The sequence below is a fragment of the Passer montanus genome, unplaced genomic scaffold (assembly GCF_014805655.1).
Source record: "Passer montanus isolate IOZ18808 unplaced genomic scaffold, ASM1480565v1 scaffold73, whole genome shotgun sequence".
NCBI classification, from domain to species: Eukaryota; Metazoa; Chordata; class Aves; order Passeriformes; family Passeridae; genus Passer; species Passer montanus.
Window position 1 is genome coordinate 111,468 of NW_024372481.1, and position 12,614 is coordinate 124,081.

The 12,614-nt window shown below is 44.7% G+C and overlaps 1 protein-coding gene across 1 annotated transcript; it reads right to left on the minus strand.

Moving 5' to 3' along the window:
• Positions 1-138: 138 nt before the first annotated feature.
• SURF4 (surfeit 4) lies at positions 139-12,164 on the minus strand. The gene is made up of 6 exons (XM_039730564.1): positions 11,929-12,164; positions 5,948-6,134; positions 5,004-5,080; positions 4,386-4,429; positions 3,282-3,468; positions 139-3,015 (listed from the first exon to the last, which is right to left on the minus strand). The coding sequence occupies exons 1-6, from the start codon at positions 11,953-11,955 to the stop codon at positions 2,749-2,751; spliced, it is 789 nt and encodes a 262-aa protein (XP_039586498.1). The 5' UTR covers positions 11,956-12,164; the 3' UTR covers positions 139-2,748.
• Positions 12,165-12,614: the final 450 nt, after the last annotated feature.

The following is a 12,614-nucleotide window of genomic DNA, read 5'->3' on the forward strand; positions in this document are numbered from 1 at the left end:
AAGCCAGCCCTACACTGAGGGTAGGATGTCTGCTGCAGTCAAGTCCAGACAGCTCAGATTTTTACAGAAAGCTGGTTTTTGGTAGGCAGGAAAGCACAGCAGCTCAGCAGTGGAGCATCACCAGCCACACACGCCAAGTGGATACAAAGATGCCATTGTTTTATTTTGATTGTTTTCAAAAATCAAAACATTTTCAAACACAACTAAGGTACAAAATACAGCATAAAATTAGAATTTATACTTATTTCTTTTTTTTTTTTCCACATAGAAAGCAAAAATATATTCAGAATGAATTCCAGAACACTTTGCAGAGCCAATTGGTAGCTGATATCCTGCTTGTGAGAGCTTCTCAGCCACAGGGAGAGGTCACTGAATTTCTGGGAGATGCACAAGTACAGCAGTGTATGTAGGAAACCAGAATCTTCTGCATCAGGACTCACAGTTAATAAGTCTGCACGTTGTGCTGCCTAGAAGTATCTGATAATGCCCTCCACCTAACTGCCCCTGGAATACTGAAGTATTCCTGCTGCAGGGAACAGCAACAGTTCCTTTTCTAGGGTCTTTTGTTGGGAAGGGGATTTGATTTTCACAGAGGAAACTGGTCAATATTTCAGACTAGTCTGTCATCCTGCTCCTTAGTTAGGACACAAGGGGCTACTTGCAGGAGTAGTTTCTGTCATTTATAAATACTATGAACATCAACAGCAGTTCAGGTATCTGAGAGTGGCTGCCTTGATCAGTCTAGAACCGTTGTAAGAGCTGCAGTGGAACAGTGAAAGGCTCCTGTGCTGCAGCTCTGTGACTGACAGGACCAGTTTGTTTAGCCAGGAAGAGTCAGGAACACAGAACACTTTGAGGTGAAGACTTCTCTTGCAAAACTTTGAAAAGAAAGCCATCAGTGACCTGCCCTTAATGCTGAATTCCCCTTCCATCAGTCTGGATGTGGGGGTTGGACTAGAGGATCTCCAGAGGTCCCTTCCAACCCTAACTGTTCTGGGATAGCAAATGGCTTCCTCCAGCAGCAGCACATCTTGCCCTTACAGGGGCTATTATCCCCTTAGGATGATGAAATCACTGGTTTAACTTTCAACAGTGCTCTTCTATTTTTTATTAGTTCTTTCAGCCCAGTTTTCTCTCCTAAAAAGCAACTGTTTAACTGTTTATTATTAACTGTCCTTATCAGGAGACCCTGGGGAACAGCTCCCATTGGAGATGTTCAGCTGAATTCCTCCTTGAACAAAGAGCTGAGCATCTTCCTCAGGGGAGGCAAGAGAGCAAGGAATCAGTGTAATGGTAGGAAGTTGGTAGGGCTCATGCTGTCTAGAATTCCTCCACAATCTAGTGAAACAGGTTCACACCTAGTTGACTAAGAGAGGACACAAGGCCTCCCTGAGCAGCACTAAGCATGGTCATGGCACAGAGGTCGTGGCACTGAGAAGCCAAACAGGGCCTTCCTCTCCTCACCCTCCCGAGTTCCTCCCAGGGAAGGTTCACCCCTGGCTGCTTCTCCACTGGCCAGGCTTTGCACTCACATTCCTCAGCTAGAACCGTTTGCAGAGTTGGGATCAGGGGCCACTTGCACATTTCCATCCTGCACAGCTCAGGGTGCTCTGAGGTGGCAGAGGAGGGGCTGTGCTGGAGAGCTCAGCAGCCCAGCTCTTCAGCCAGCTGGGGCTCCTACAGCCAAGAGACTGACAAGTGAATCTAAGAAGCAAAGACTACAGATTAGGAGATTGACTGCTCTCATCTGGCAAGTACTGAGTGCACAGAAAAGGGGAGTTTCTGTAATTCTCGAGACATTTTCACCATTAACCTGCCATTCAAATATGAATTTGGGGTATATATGGATGGAAGCTGGTTAATAGCAGAAAGGAGCTTTTATTATGGAAACTGCAGCACAACTTGGCTCCCTTCTTGGGAATTCAGGAGGAGCAACTTCTGGGGAAAGAATGTAGAATAAAGAATTCTTTTGGCACAGAATTTCCACAGAATCTAACGTTCTGTCTCTTCAGGATTATCTCCCCCACTTCCTTTAAATCTGATTAGCAATACAGGATTCATGATTAACAACACAGGATTTCCCCTTGTTCCCCTCAAGGGCAGAACTGGGACATGTTAGAAAATCCTCTCCCTTTTCTTACCCAGAAAGCAGTACAACTACTTCCAGGGTTTTCTTTTTGCCTTCTGTTCAGGAGCAGGAAAGACCCTTCCCTGCTGGACAAAAGGGAATTACAGGCCTCTGAGCAGCAAATTAACAGTGATTTTCTAGGTTTTCTTTGATGCTGCTTTCCACCTTGATAAGCAATGCTATAACCAGCCATGGAACTCCTTATGCACAAGACAGTTTTGATAAGGGCAAGAAAGGGGATCCACTTTTTTAGTTATAGCTACAACCCAACACCACTGAATGATCCAGCTGTATCTGCTCACCTTTCTGCAAATTTTAAGACATTGCTGACATTCCAGACAGCAACTGTTTTACTGCAATTCACTGAAGCATCAGCAAAATGCAGGTTCCTTGGGTTAGTTCCAAATCTAGGAAGTTAGAATAAGCCTAGGCAACATTCCTTGAAGAAATAGGATTTTATCTATTGTATTACTGGTGCCACAGTAAATCAAATTCAAAACATCTGTGCCTTTTATAGGAAGGGGGCATGTACGTGTAAAATGCTGGCAGTTTTTGTTGAATCCATAGAGAATCAGTTCTGGACTTAGTACAGTATGTCCCAAGAAGTGTTGCTATTCCTGTTACCACTCTTTTTTCTTCTCGTCCATGGAGACTCCACCAGGACCCAGTGCAACCACGAGGAGGAGCCCTCCAATGACAGACATGGTCTGGAAGAAATCGTATTTGAGGAAGTCGTGCATGGGCTTGTAGACTGGGACGGTCCAGAAGGCATTGAAGTAGATGTTGATGCCAAAGAGCCAGATGACCAGAGTCAAGGCAGCCAGCTTAGTCTTGAAGCCAATTGCCACCAAGATAATCAGGGCTGTGCCCACAATGTTCTGCAGAATCTGCAAGGAAAAAAAAAACGTGAAAAAAACATTACTTACACAGTTCTTAAGCAGAAAATCAGCATCAGAGCAGAGCTTGGATAAGTTCAGTTGTCATGGCACAGATAACCTAATAACATTTTCTAAAGTATTAATTCTACTTACAGATTTTCTAAAGTATTAATTCTACTTACAGATTGCAATAACCATTGAGATCCTGCAGCCCACCTGGGCACTGGTGCTACATTCTAGTTACTCAACTCATACTTTACTGCTGAGATACTTACAGAAAAGAAGTTCATGTCAAAGTGTAGCAGTGTCATGAACATGAGGACAAGCAGCACACGTCCCCCCAGCTGCATGTACTGTTTTGGGGAGCTCTCCCTCATGGTGGGGACACCAGCAAACATGCTCTTCCCCTCCGAGCGGGACTCAGCCAGAAGCAGCAGCAAGCCTCCCCCAAGGGCAAGATTCCTACACAAAAGGGGAAAAAGGAAAAAAAAAAGGCAGTTTAGAGTTTAGTACAGCTTGCACTGATCTATATCTGTAAGTCTTATCTGACAATTTCAGTAAGGATCTATGTGAGAGTGAGGAGTGACTTGCTGTGCACCGTGGGATGTGTTGGTCTGTGTTAGACTTCCCAGCCCCAGCAGCACTGAGCACACCCAGGATTTGGGGGAACACAGCCTGCCAGGGAAGTCCAGCACTCACCACTCAGGCACAGTTGCTTCAGGGGCTGTTACAACATGGATTTCGTTGTGTTCCAGTTATTCTGTACCTCAGGTTTAGCCATATATGCCAAAGTAGTTCAGAGGTTGCTTTGAGAAAACAGAGCAGCTGAAAAGTTACACATTGACAGGGCTGTAGGAAGCCCAGAGTGTAGCTCTTGTGCTGGCCTCCCTCAGAGGGGTGCAAAGGCAACAGCCAGCCATCACTCAGGGCCTGACAGGAAAGCTCATGTTTATAATCTTGTCTTCTCCTTAGGGAAGGTGTTAAGAGGTTTAAAATCCCAGAAACCACTCCAGTGACCGCATGCTGTAGTTTTCTCAGAAAATGGCTTCAGTCATGCAGAAGCAGAGTTGCTATTTTAGCCATTTGGGAAATAAAAGCAACTCTGATCAAGTGTAGACAATTGGCTGAGCTCTCAGCCAGGTTAGCAGCAGAAGCACTTGGATCCTAGTGGGTTAGGATTAGTCGTTCCCTTTCTGAACCTGCTCTCTTTAGTTTAACATAGTCCCTCCTGATTTTTCAGGAGCTATAATTTCTTCTTTAATATAAATGCATCACTTGTAAAATCTTTCTAGTAAATACTATGTACAAATGTCATTTCCTCTGCCACCAAGTGTCAGTTTTCATTCTGTTTCCATAACAACTCCCAGAAGCAGGCATACCTCATCAAGAACTTCAGGTCCCATAGAATGCTGTATGCAATAGTCTAGGCAAAGAATAAAACAGGTTAAAACATCATAGAAATCACACTGAAGTTTTGAGTTTCTGTTACAATCTCAAGGCTGTATCAGCCACAGCAGAATTTGATTATAAGCACAGTACAGTGAGGGAAACAAGGTCATTACATCAGTGTGGTTCAGTGAGTCTGTGTAACACTTGATTTGTGCTTTAGGGCCCCCAAAATTCCCTGGTTTTGTAGGGGAAGGATGCTGCTAGATAGGATCCTTTGTGATGGGAACAGAGCTGAAGGCCAAAGCAACTGCAAGTTCCACATCTGGCTCATTAACTGACATCCAGGTAAATTGCCAGTTACTTCAGCTAAATTGGTCAAGGTCAAGTATTGAATGAATCTCTCCAAGCTGACTAATTGCAATTACATCTATTGGGCACATCAGGGAACAGAAGCAGCAAAATAGTTCAATGCCATCAAGGACTGGCACCAAGCCAGGGTGGAGAAAAATTCCAGGGTTGCAAGTTATATTTAAACATGTTGGGAGTACTGGGGCTAAGAGAGATTTGAAAGATACAGTTTAGAAGGGATGAAGATTTAAGCCTCCTACCTGTAATGCTATAATTCCAAACAGTCCAAAGCAGGCATATTGCACAAAGTTCCTACTCAGCACCAGGATACAGCCACCTGAGGTGGGGAAATTGAACACAGTTACACTTGGAAAAGCTCTTGCAGGAATGCTAACTTGGATTTTCCTTTTTCTTTTGTGAGGTAACTGCTAGGCCCATCATGCTGTATTCCTTTTCCTTAAAAGGTTAAAACCCAAAATCTTTCTGAAAACTTCCATCAGAAAGCACCAACAGCCTTTGTCACTTTGACATGAGGACTGGCAACTGCATTAAATTAAGGTGACCCTCTACACAAAATAGTGAGGGCAAAAAAATCTAAATCCAGACACAAGATAAGGAATTGGCAATCAGGGACATAATATAAACAGAACAGGATTTTTCCTCTCTCCATTTCTCACAGCCTGAGCCCACCCAGCATACACATAGCACTGCACTCCTTCAGGGATTATTCTGATTCCTGAGCTTTGGAAATGTTTCTGACACAAGCACCTCACTCAGGCTTAAATGCACCCCTCTCCTGGGTAAGAATTTGCCTTGGAGATGAATGCCCATAAAAACAGGAGGCTGAGAAAGCCTCAACATTCCCTTGTTTAAAAAACCAGGAGTATTTAATTTAGAGAACTCTGGGTGTGGCTCGTATTTATGGATACATGTACAGAACTGAAACCAGATTGTCCTGATGAATTCTTGGCATCTCTGACTCAGAGGCATTGTGTCACAAGGAACTCTCTATGACTGCTTCCAGGAAAGGCTGAAGCAGGTCAATTCAGAGCTCTTTTCATTCAGCCCATGTAGTACTATCATTTCTGAGCTGTCAGGAGCCATCAGGAAATCAGCGAGGCATCATCCCACGCTGCCATGACTAACAGAGCTGCAGCCACCCTGGAGTGCTCTGCCTGCACTGAACGGACCCAGAGCCACTTACTCAGCTGCCCAAAGAGGTTTAGGATGACAAAGATGGAGGCCAGGAAGTAGCCACAGTTCCACGTGCCATCGATGTAGTCCCTCTGCTCACTCCACTGGAACCACATGCGGATGCCATCCTCCAGGAAGGTGCTGATCAGGCACAGCCGGGCCACGTGGGGCAGGTACTGCTTGGTCACCCTCAGGAACTGCAGGGGCACACAGGGCATCAGCAGGGAAGGCAGGGAAAGGGACACTGCAGGGTAACACAGCCCTGCTCTCTGCACACTGGGATCAGCAGTTCTCATGCACTCAGGGTCACCAACATCCAGAGAGAAATTGGGACTTGGATTTAATGAAATGCTTCTTCATCCACTGGGAGCAGCAGGGGAAACTTGTTGTCATTCTCCATTGGACTAGGACTTGGAAAAAAAAGCAGAATCCAGCAGCACATTTCTGTGTAACAGGAACTGTGCTTTGATGGAGCTCTCCTAATGAAGGCTGACCTTGGTTTTAGTTTCTCTATCTCAGGGTTTCATGTTACAGCTCAGCTATCAGATAGCCCGGAGCTGAAAGGGCAATCCTGCTCCCACCCATGTGCTCAGGCACTCAGCACCCTGGAACAACCCAGATTCAGGGAGCCAGGCTGAGAGAAGACAAGTTCTGTAAAAATTAAAAAACATTACTAAGTTGTTTGCCAAACTCATTCCCTCCAACAGCTCCGTGCAAACAAAGCACTCGAGCAGCAGCAGATCTTAGCTCCACATAACCACTGCATGGAACTGCACCCTCTGTCCTCTAGGTTTTTACTTCCATTCAAAGGAGCATCTTCTGCAGGAAGGAAACAGAGGTTTATAGCCACAGTTCAGTGCAGTGGTTAAAAGGAAATTATATCATCATGCAACAGATGCTGAGCTGTAGTTTTTGGGAATGGAAGATGTATCTGGGCCTTCTTCACCTTGCAGGCTCCTGGATCAGTTTGCTCGGCAATTACAACAATTAAAGGAACAAATACAAAATTGCCAAACAGAGTCTAGAGGGTACTGCTCTATAGGGCTGTGGGGTGCACAGGAAAGCTTACTGCCTCTGGGTTAGGACAAGTGTTTAATTGTCAACCCATTTTGTAGGCAGCACTGGTTATTACTTAATTGAGACTTCCAGCAGGAAGGAGACAAAAGCCACTTCTGACAGTTTATTCCTGCCAGCAGCAATCAGTCAATACTAAAGGCTATGCAAATGACAAGCCTAGCTCACTGTGCAACTACAGATTATCACAAGAAAAAAATCAGCAAACATCCTTAATGGTCAATTAAATAGTTAATATTGGAACAAACTGCACTGTTGTACTGCCTGTATCCAGAGTCTAAGGGTCAAAATTCACCTTAATCAAGTGCATTTTAAGTGCAGCTGTACTCTGCCTCCTGAAGGCTGCCACTTCAGGCTTTTTTAAGCCATGTCAACAGTTGGATGAATGAGTCAGAAGAGAATTTCTGATCTTTGTCACTCACTGAATGAGACTCACATCTTGGTCTACAGCTTTCCTCCCTCCTGGGTTTCACTGTGAGGTTGAGGAAACTTGCTGAGGAATACTAAGAATAAAGTTCTTACAAACCAGAAGTCGTTTGTAAGATACAGAACAAGCAACTTTGGTGTAGAAAGAAATGAAAGAAGACAAGTGCTGGGAATCTGTAAGGAAAGGATAAAAACAGTGGTGTGGTAAGGCTGAAAAAAAATCAGCAAATAGAGAGTATCTTCCTCCAGGCCTCATCTTTGCTGTTTTGAAGTGGGAGTTGACCTCATTTTCCCCTTCCCTGGAACCATGAACAGCACAGGTGAAGGATCCAAGAAGACATTTAACATTTACCTGTTCTCTTGGCACACAGAGGGAATTTAACACTGGCCATTAAACACGAGTGCACACATCCAATGGGCTCCAGACAAGTCAGAGGCTGCAGCCCATGGCAGCTCCAGTGCTAAGCAACCTCACAGCTCTCACATCAGCCCTGGGCACCCAGAGCTCCTGGAGCTGCACTCCAGCTGAACCCCCTGTACACAGCAAGCTCGAATAAACTTCAGAAACAGCCTGTGGGAACAAACAGCCAACACAAAGGAACCAGGAGATCCAGAGAGAAAGGAAAAGAACAACTACACCACGATTACAGGAAGAGAATGTAACAGGCATCAAGTGATCTCACAATTAGAGGATCTGGGTGTAAATCACTCGAGTAATTTAACTAAAGATGGCATAAATGACAAGAAACAGGAGAGCTCCAGCAGTGGGACTCAGTGAATAGCACCAGTCACCTGGGCCTGGCCCTGCACAGCACCAGCACTGTGGGGCTCAAAAGCTGCACCCTGAGCCCTCTTCCTTTAAGATTCACACAGATAAAGTGGCACACATAGGAAAATTGCAGTTTGATACCTGCAGCTAAGAAATGGGACCTGAAACACACCCTGCACTGAGCACAACACATCCAAATCCAAATCCACTGATGGAGGAGGTGGCAGCACTAAACTCACAACATCAAATAACTGCAGGGCTTTTTCTGCTTTGGGCTATGCATCAACTGCTTTCCACATGTCCTGTCTCCTTGGAAGAGGTGAAACATCACAAGAAAAGACAAGAAAATGCTAAATAAAACTATTTTAAAGAAGAACAGCTGGTTCTGTGTTGGCAGCCAAGTCACTGACATATGTCAGAGGGGCTTTGTGTTGCCACTTCCCCCTCTAATGGGATTAGAAAGGCAAAGATAGATTTAAATGCTCCTTTAAGTTTAACAACCAAAGATGCACAAGAAGAGCCAGGGATCCCTTAATCAAAGCTCTGCTCAGCCCCCCATTTTTCTAAAGGAGGACTGAAATGTTCAAACCCATAAAGGCCTGACCAAAAGAGAGGCAATAAAGTGATTCATTTGGACCCTACCTCCAACAGTTTCACATTTGCTGAAAGTCCACTCTGTGTTGATAAAAGTGTGTGTACCATGGTACAATTACAGGTATTTTAAATCCAATAAATGGATACGAGTTGGGAATTTTTGCAGGTATGTTCTGTCCAGGCACAAAGCCCTTTCCTGTGTATTCATGTATCAGGGAAGTTCTGATTATGGTGAGGAACAGCACACTGCTCATCTATACAGAAACCCTCCTGAGCTGCACTGCATTATTATATATATTATTAGTGTAGAACTTCTGATAAGGCACATCCCAAATATCCTGAACACTTTTAAGGGATTGCTTTGTTCTGGGAGAACAAATTCCTCCAGCAGCCTGGGACACCACTGATCATTCCTGGAAAAAGATGCTCAATCCACAGAGGAAAAAAAAAATCCCTTTCTTTCACCAGCTTGGATACATTCACTCAAAGAGATCCCACCCCAAAATCACAGGGACAGCAAAACCCATCACATTCATTAGCTCAGTGCCTACAAAATACTGTAAAAACTGGGAACAGGCTTTCCCATTTATTTCCAAAGGCAGGAATAGGGCTCTGACCTACTAGAGCATTGCCAGCAATATTAATTAGGTTTTTAATTGCAGGAAGATTTCTCAAAGCTTCTCCCTTCCCTTCATACCAACTCCCTTTTCCAACAGGCTATTTATTAATGAAACCTTTAAAATGGTACTTTTAGTAATTTATTGCATTTTACTATCATTCTTCATGGGAAATTTTTTCCTCAGCCTAACCAGAACAGGCTACTTGGCTTATAATGACAAACAATCAGTGCACTGCCATGACAAAGTCCTAGAGAATATTTGCAAATTCAATTTTTTTAATCTAACTGACAAAGCTCAGACTAACAATGAAATGTTTTCGTCTCCCTTCCATTTTCTGCAAAATAGGACACTGAGGACAAGAAATAATGGGTTCAAACTGAAATGTGAGCTAGAAACTGGGGAGAAATTCCTCCTTGTTAGGGTGGGGGGCCCTGGCACAGGCTGCCCAGAGAAGCTGTGGCTGCTCCATCCCTGGAAGTGCCCAAGGCCAGGCTGGACAGGGCTTGGAGCAGCCTGGGACAGTGGAAGGTCCATGGCAAGGGGCAGAACAAGATGGGCTTTAAGGTCCCTTCCAACCCAAATGGTTCTCTGATTATGTATCAGAATTATCTGGACAAGGCAGATCAGCATTTATCTTGGAAAATTAAACAAACTCCCCCAGTCTGGCTCTCCCTGCAGCCCTCTCACTGCTGTGCAATGACTCAATAGTCTCCCTGCATTTTTGTTCATGAATCTTTTTTTTTGAACAGCAGAAATACCTCTTAGGATTTATTCCTAAAGATTATTACAGACACCAGGAAAGTTGCCTGAGCTCTGCTCCCTCTTAGGAAGGGATTACAAAGGAGAGACAAGGCCCCAGATACAGCTATTTTCAGTACTTGGTGGCTGCACTGAAGGGGTTGCCAAGTAATATTTCAACAAAGATCACTAAAAATGGGCTTAATTTCTGAGTATGTAAATTACTGAGTTACTAACACTGAGCTGGTGTTACAGTGTCCCCTCACTGCAATTCCTCACAGCTCAGAGCTGTCTATTACCAGCAATCTTACCCTCAGTACTGTACCTCACTCATGGAGATAACTGAACCAAGTGAAAAAAAAACCCTCAAATTTTTCTCCTGCCAGTTCAGCTCCCCAGTCCAATGACAGAAGTGCTGGTGAGAGAGAAAAGGGGAATGTAGCCTTGGGAGAAGTAGGACAAGCCCTTTCACTGACAGCTGGCTGTCTGGCAAGCTTAGCTGCCTGTGAGTGCACAGTTCACCTCTGGATTAAGAGCCACTTACTGCTGCTGAGCATCTTGGCACCTAGGGCATAATTTGTTAATTCAAAGGGAAATTACAGTATCTGAGAAAAGCTAAGATTTACTGCTTGAATTTAAGGAACAGATTATTCTTGCTTTTGTAAGAGACATTCAGGATTTCCTGATAAGCCGTGGAATTAGCTCAAACATTCTCCCACAGGGGTTTTATGCTACACAAATTAAGACTCATTATGTACAGAGAGTGGAAAAAGCAAGAACATCACTGAGAATGCATTCAGCTCCCAGAACAGCCACTGTCCAGCCTCCACCAGGGGAGTTTCAACACAATTTCAGTCCAAACATTCCAAATACTTTTTTTAATCCAAGATGAACTAACAGCTCCTGTAATGCCAAGTGTTAAGTTCACAATATATACCAAAGGTTAGTGTTTAGCAAGTCACTCCTACACTGGTGTGACACTGAGCTTTAGCAGCACAGACAGCACTGAAAGGTTCTGATTGAGCTACCAGGCAGAATTATCACAGGAGTTATTACTCAGAACACCATAAAATTCTTTTGCAATCTGCTGGTAAGAGGAGCAAAACTCTAAATTCTGCAGCTTAAGGCAAGACTCATCTTTAAACAGGATGTGGCCAAGCACAAGTGAATTTGTGCCATTTAAAACTCACTTTAGGAGGAGGCAAACTACATTTAAGCTGGACAAAAGAGCTTTCAGCAGAGTGAAAAAAGGGGTGTTAAGGACATCTAGAAATAACCCCACAGGAATAAATAGAGAGGTGTTATAAAAAGGTCAGGACAAGCATTGCAAATTTTGGCAAGTAATGTGAACACTGCAGTGATGGTTTACATTCAACTCTAAAAGGAGCAAGAGGACAAGGTAAACAGAGAATGGCCAAGATAATCCAGATATTCCTCAAACTGAGTATTCCACACACTACAAAAAGCTTTAATCTAAAACTCTAAATCGAGTTTTCCTTCTTCCATCTGGGGGTGGGGAGGAAGTGCAGAACAGGTTTTCCCAGTGAAATCAGTGAAAGACAGAGGCAGCACAGCCCCCTCAGAGCTGTGACGTGTTATTGTGCACCACACAACTCACACTAAATCACAGTGGTTGTGGAACCAGGCAGAATCAGATTTTCCAGCCAATTTGCTGAATGTGATTACTTGCTGCTTCTCATTGTCGATTAGATGAATCACCATGACTGTGAAGATCTTTGCAACACCATCCCCAGCAGAGCAACTACTTACACTCAAAATAATCCTGTTGTCAGACATTGTAAGAGATCACAAACTTCTATTTAACAGAGAAATCACTCGGGCCTCCACTGAAATAAACGTAAGAAGGTTTACAAGACAACATCAGCTCGTTTGCTTGCCTTTTGCCCCAATCCTGAGCACAGCACCACGGTGCTGACCAACCTTTTCCAGTTTGGCCTTCCAGACATGAATCAGGGTTTCTCGAAATCACAGAGTGGTTTGGGTTGGAAAGACCCTAAAGCTCAGCTGGTTCCAAACCCCTGCTGTGGGCAGGGACACCTTCCTCTATCCCAGGTTGCTCCAAGCCCTGTCCAGCCTGGCCTTGAACTCTTCCAGGAATCCAGGGGCAGCCACAGCTTCTCTGGGCAGCCTGTGCCAGGGCATGCCCACCCTCACAGGGAGGAATTCCTCACTAACATCCCCTCTAACCCTGTCAGGTTGGATAACCCGGCTCCCCACTCCCCTCTGTGCCCTCTCCACCAGCCGGGACGGCTCCTGCTCTCCTTGGGGACAGAGAGAAGCGCTGTCCCCAAGGAGCACTGGCTGCCCGAGAGGCCGGGGGCGGGGGGAGCCGGGCCCGGGGTGCCCTCGGAGACAACTCACAGGAAACTCACAGGAAAGATGGAAACAGAGGCAGGTAGTGAGGAGGCAGAGTAGAACGGCTACAAATCGAAAGA

Coding starts and splice junctions, on each gene's coding strand:
- SURF4 (XM_039730564.1), bottom strand. CDS start 11,955: ATGTCTGACAACAGGATTATTTTGAGT. Junction 6,135..11,928: donor ACAACAGGATTATTTTGAGT/GTAAGTAGTTGC, acceptor GTGCCCCTGCAG/TTCCTGAGGGTGACCAAGCA. Junction 3,469..4,385: donor GACCTGAAGTTCTTGATGAG/GTATGCCTGCTT, acceptor CCTTTTGTGTAG/GAATCTTGCCCTTGGGGGAG.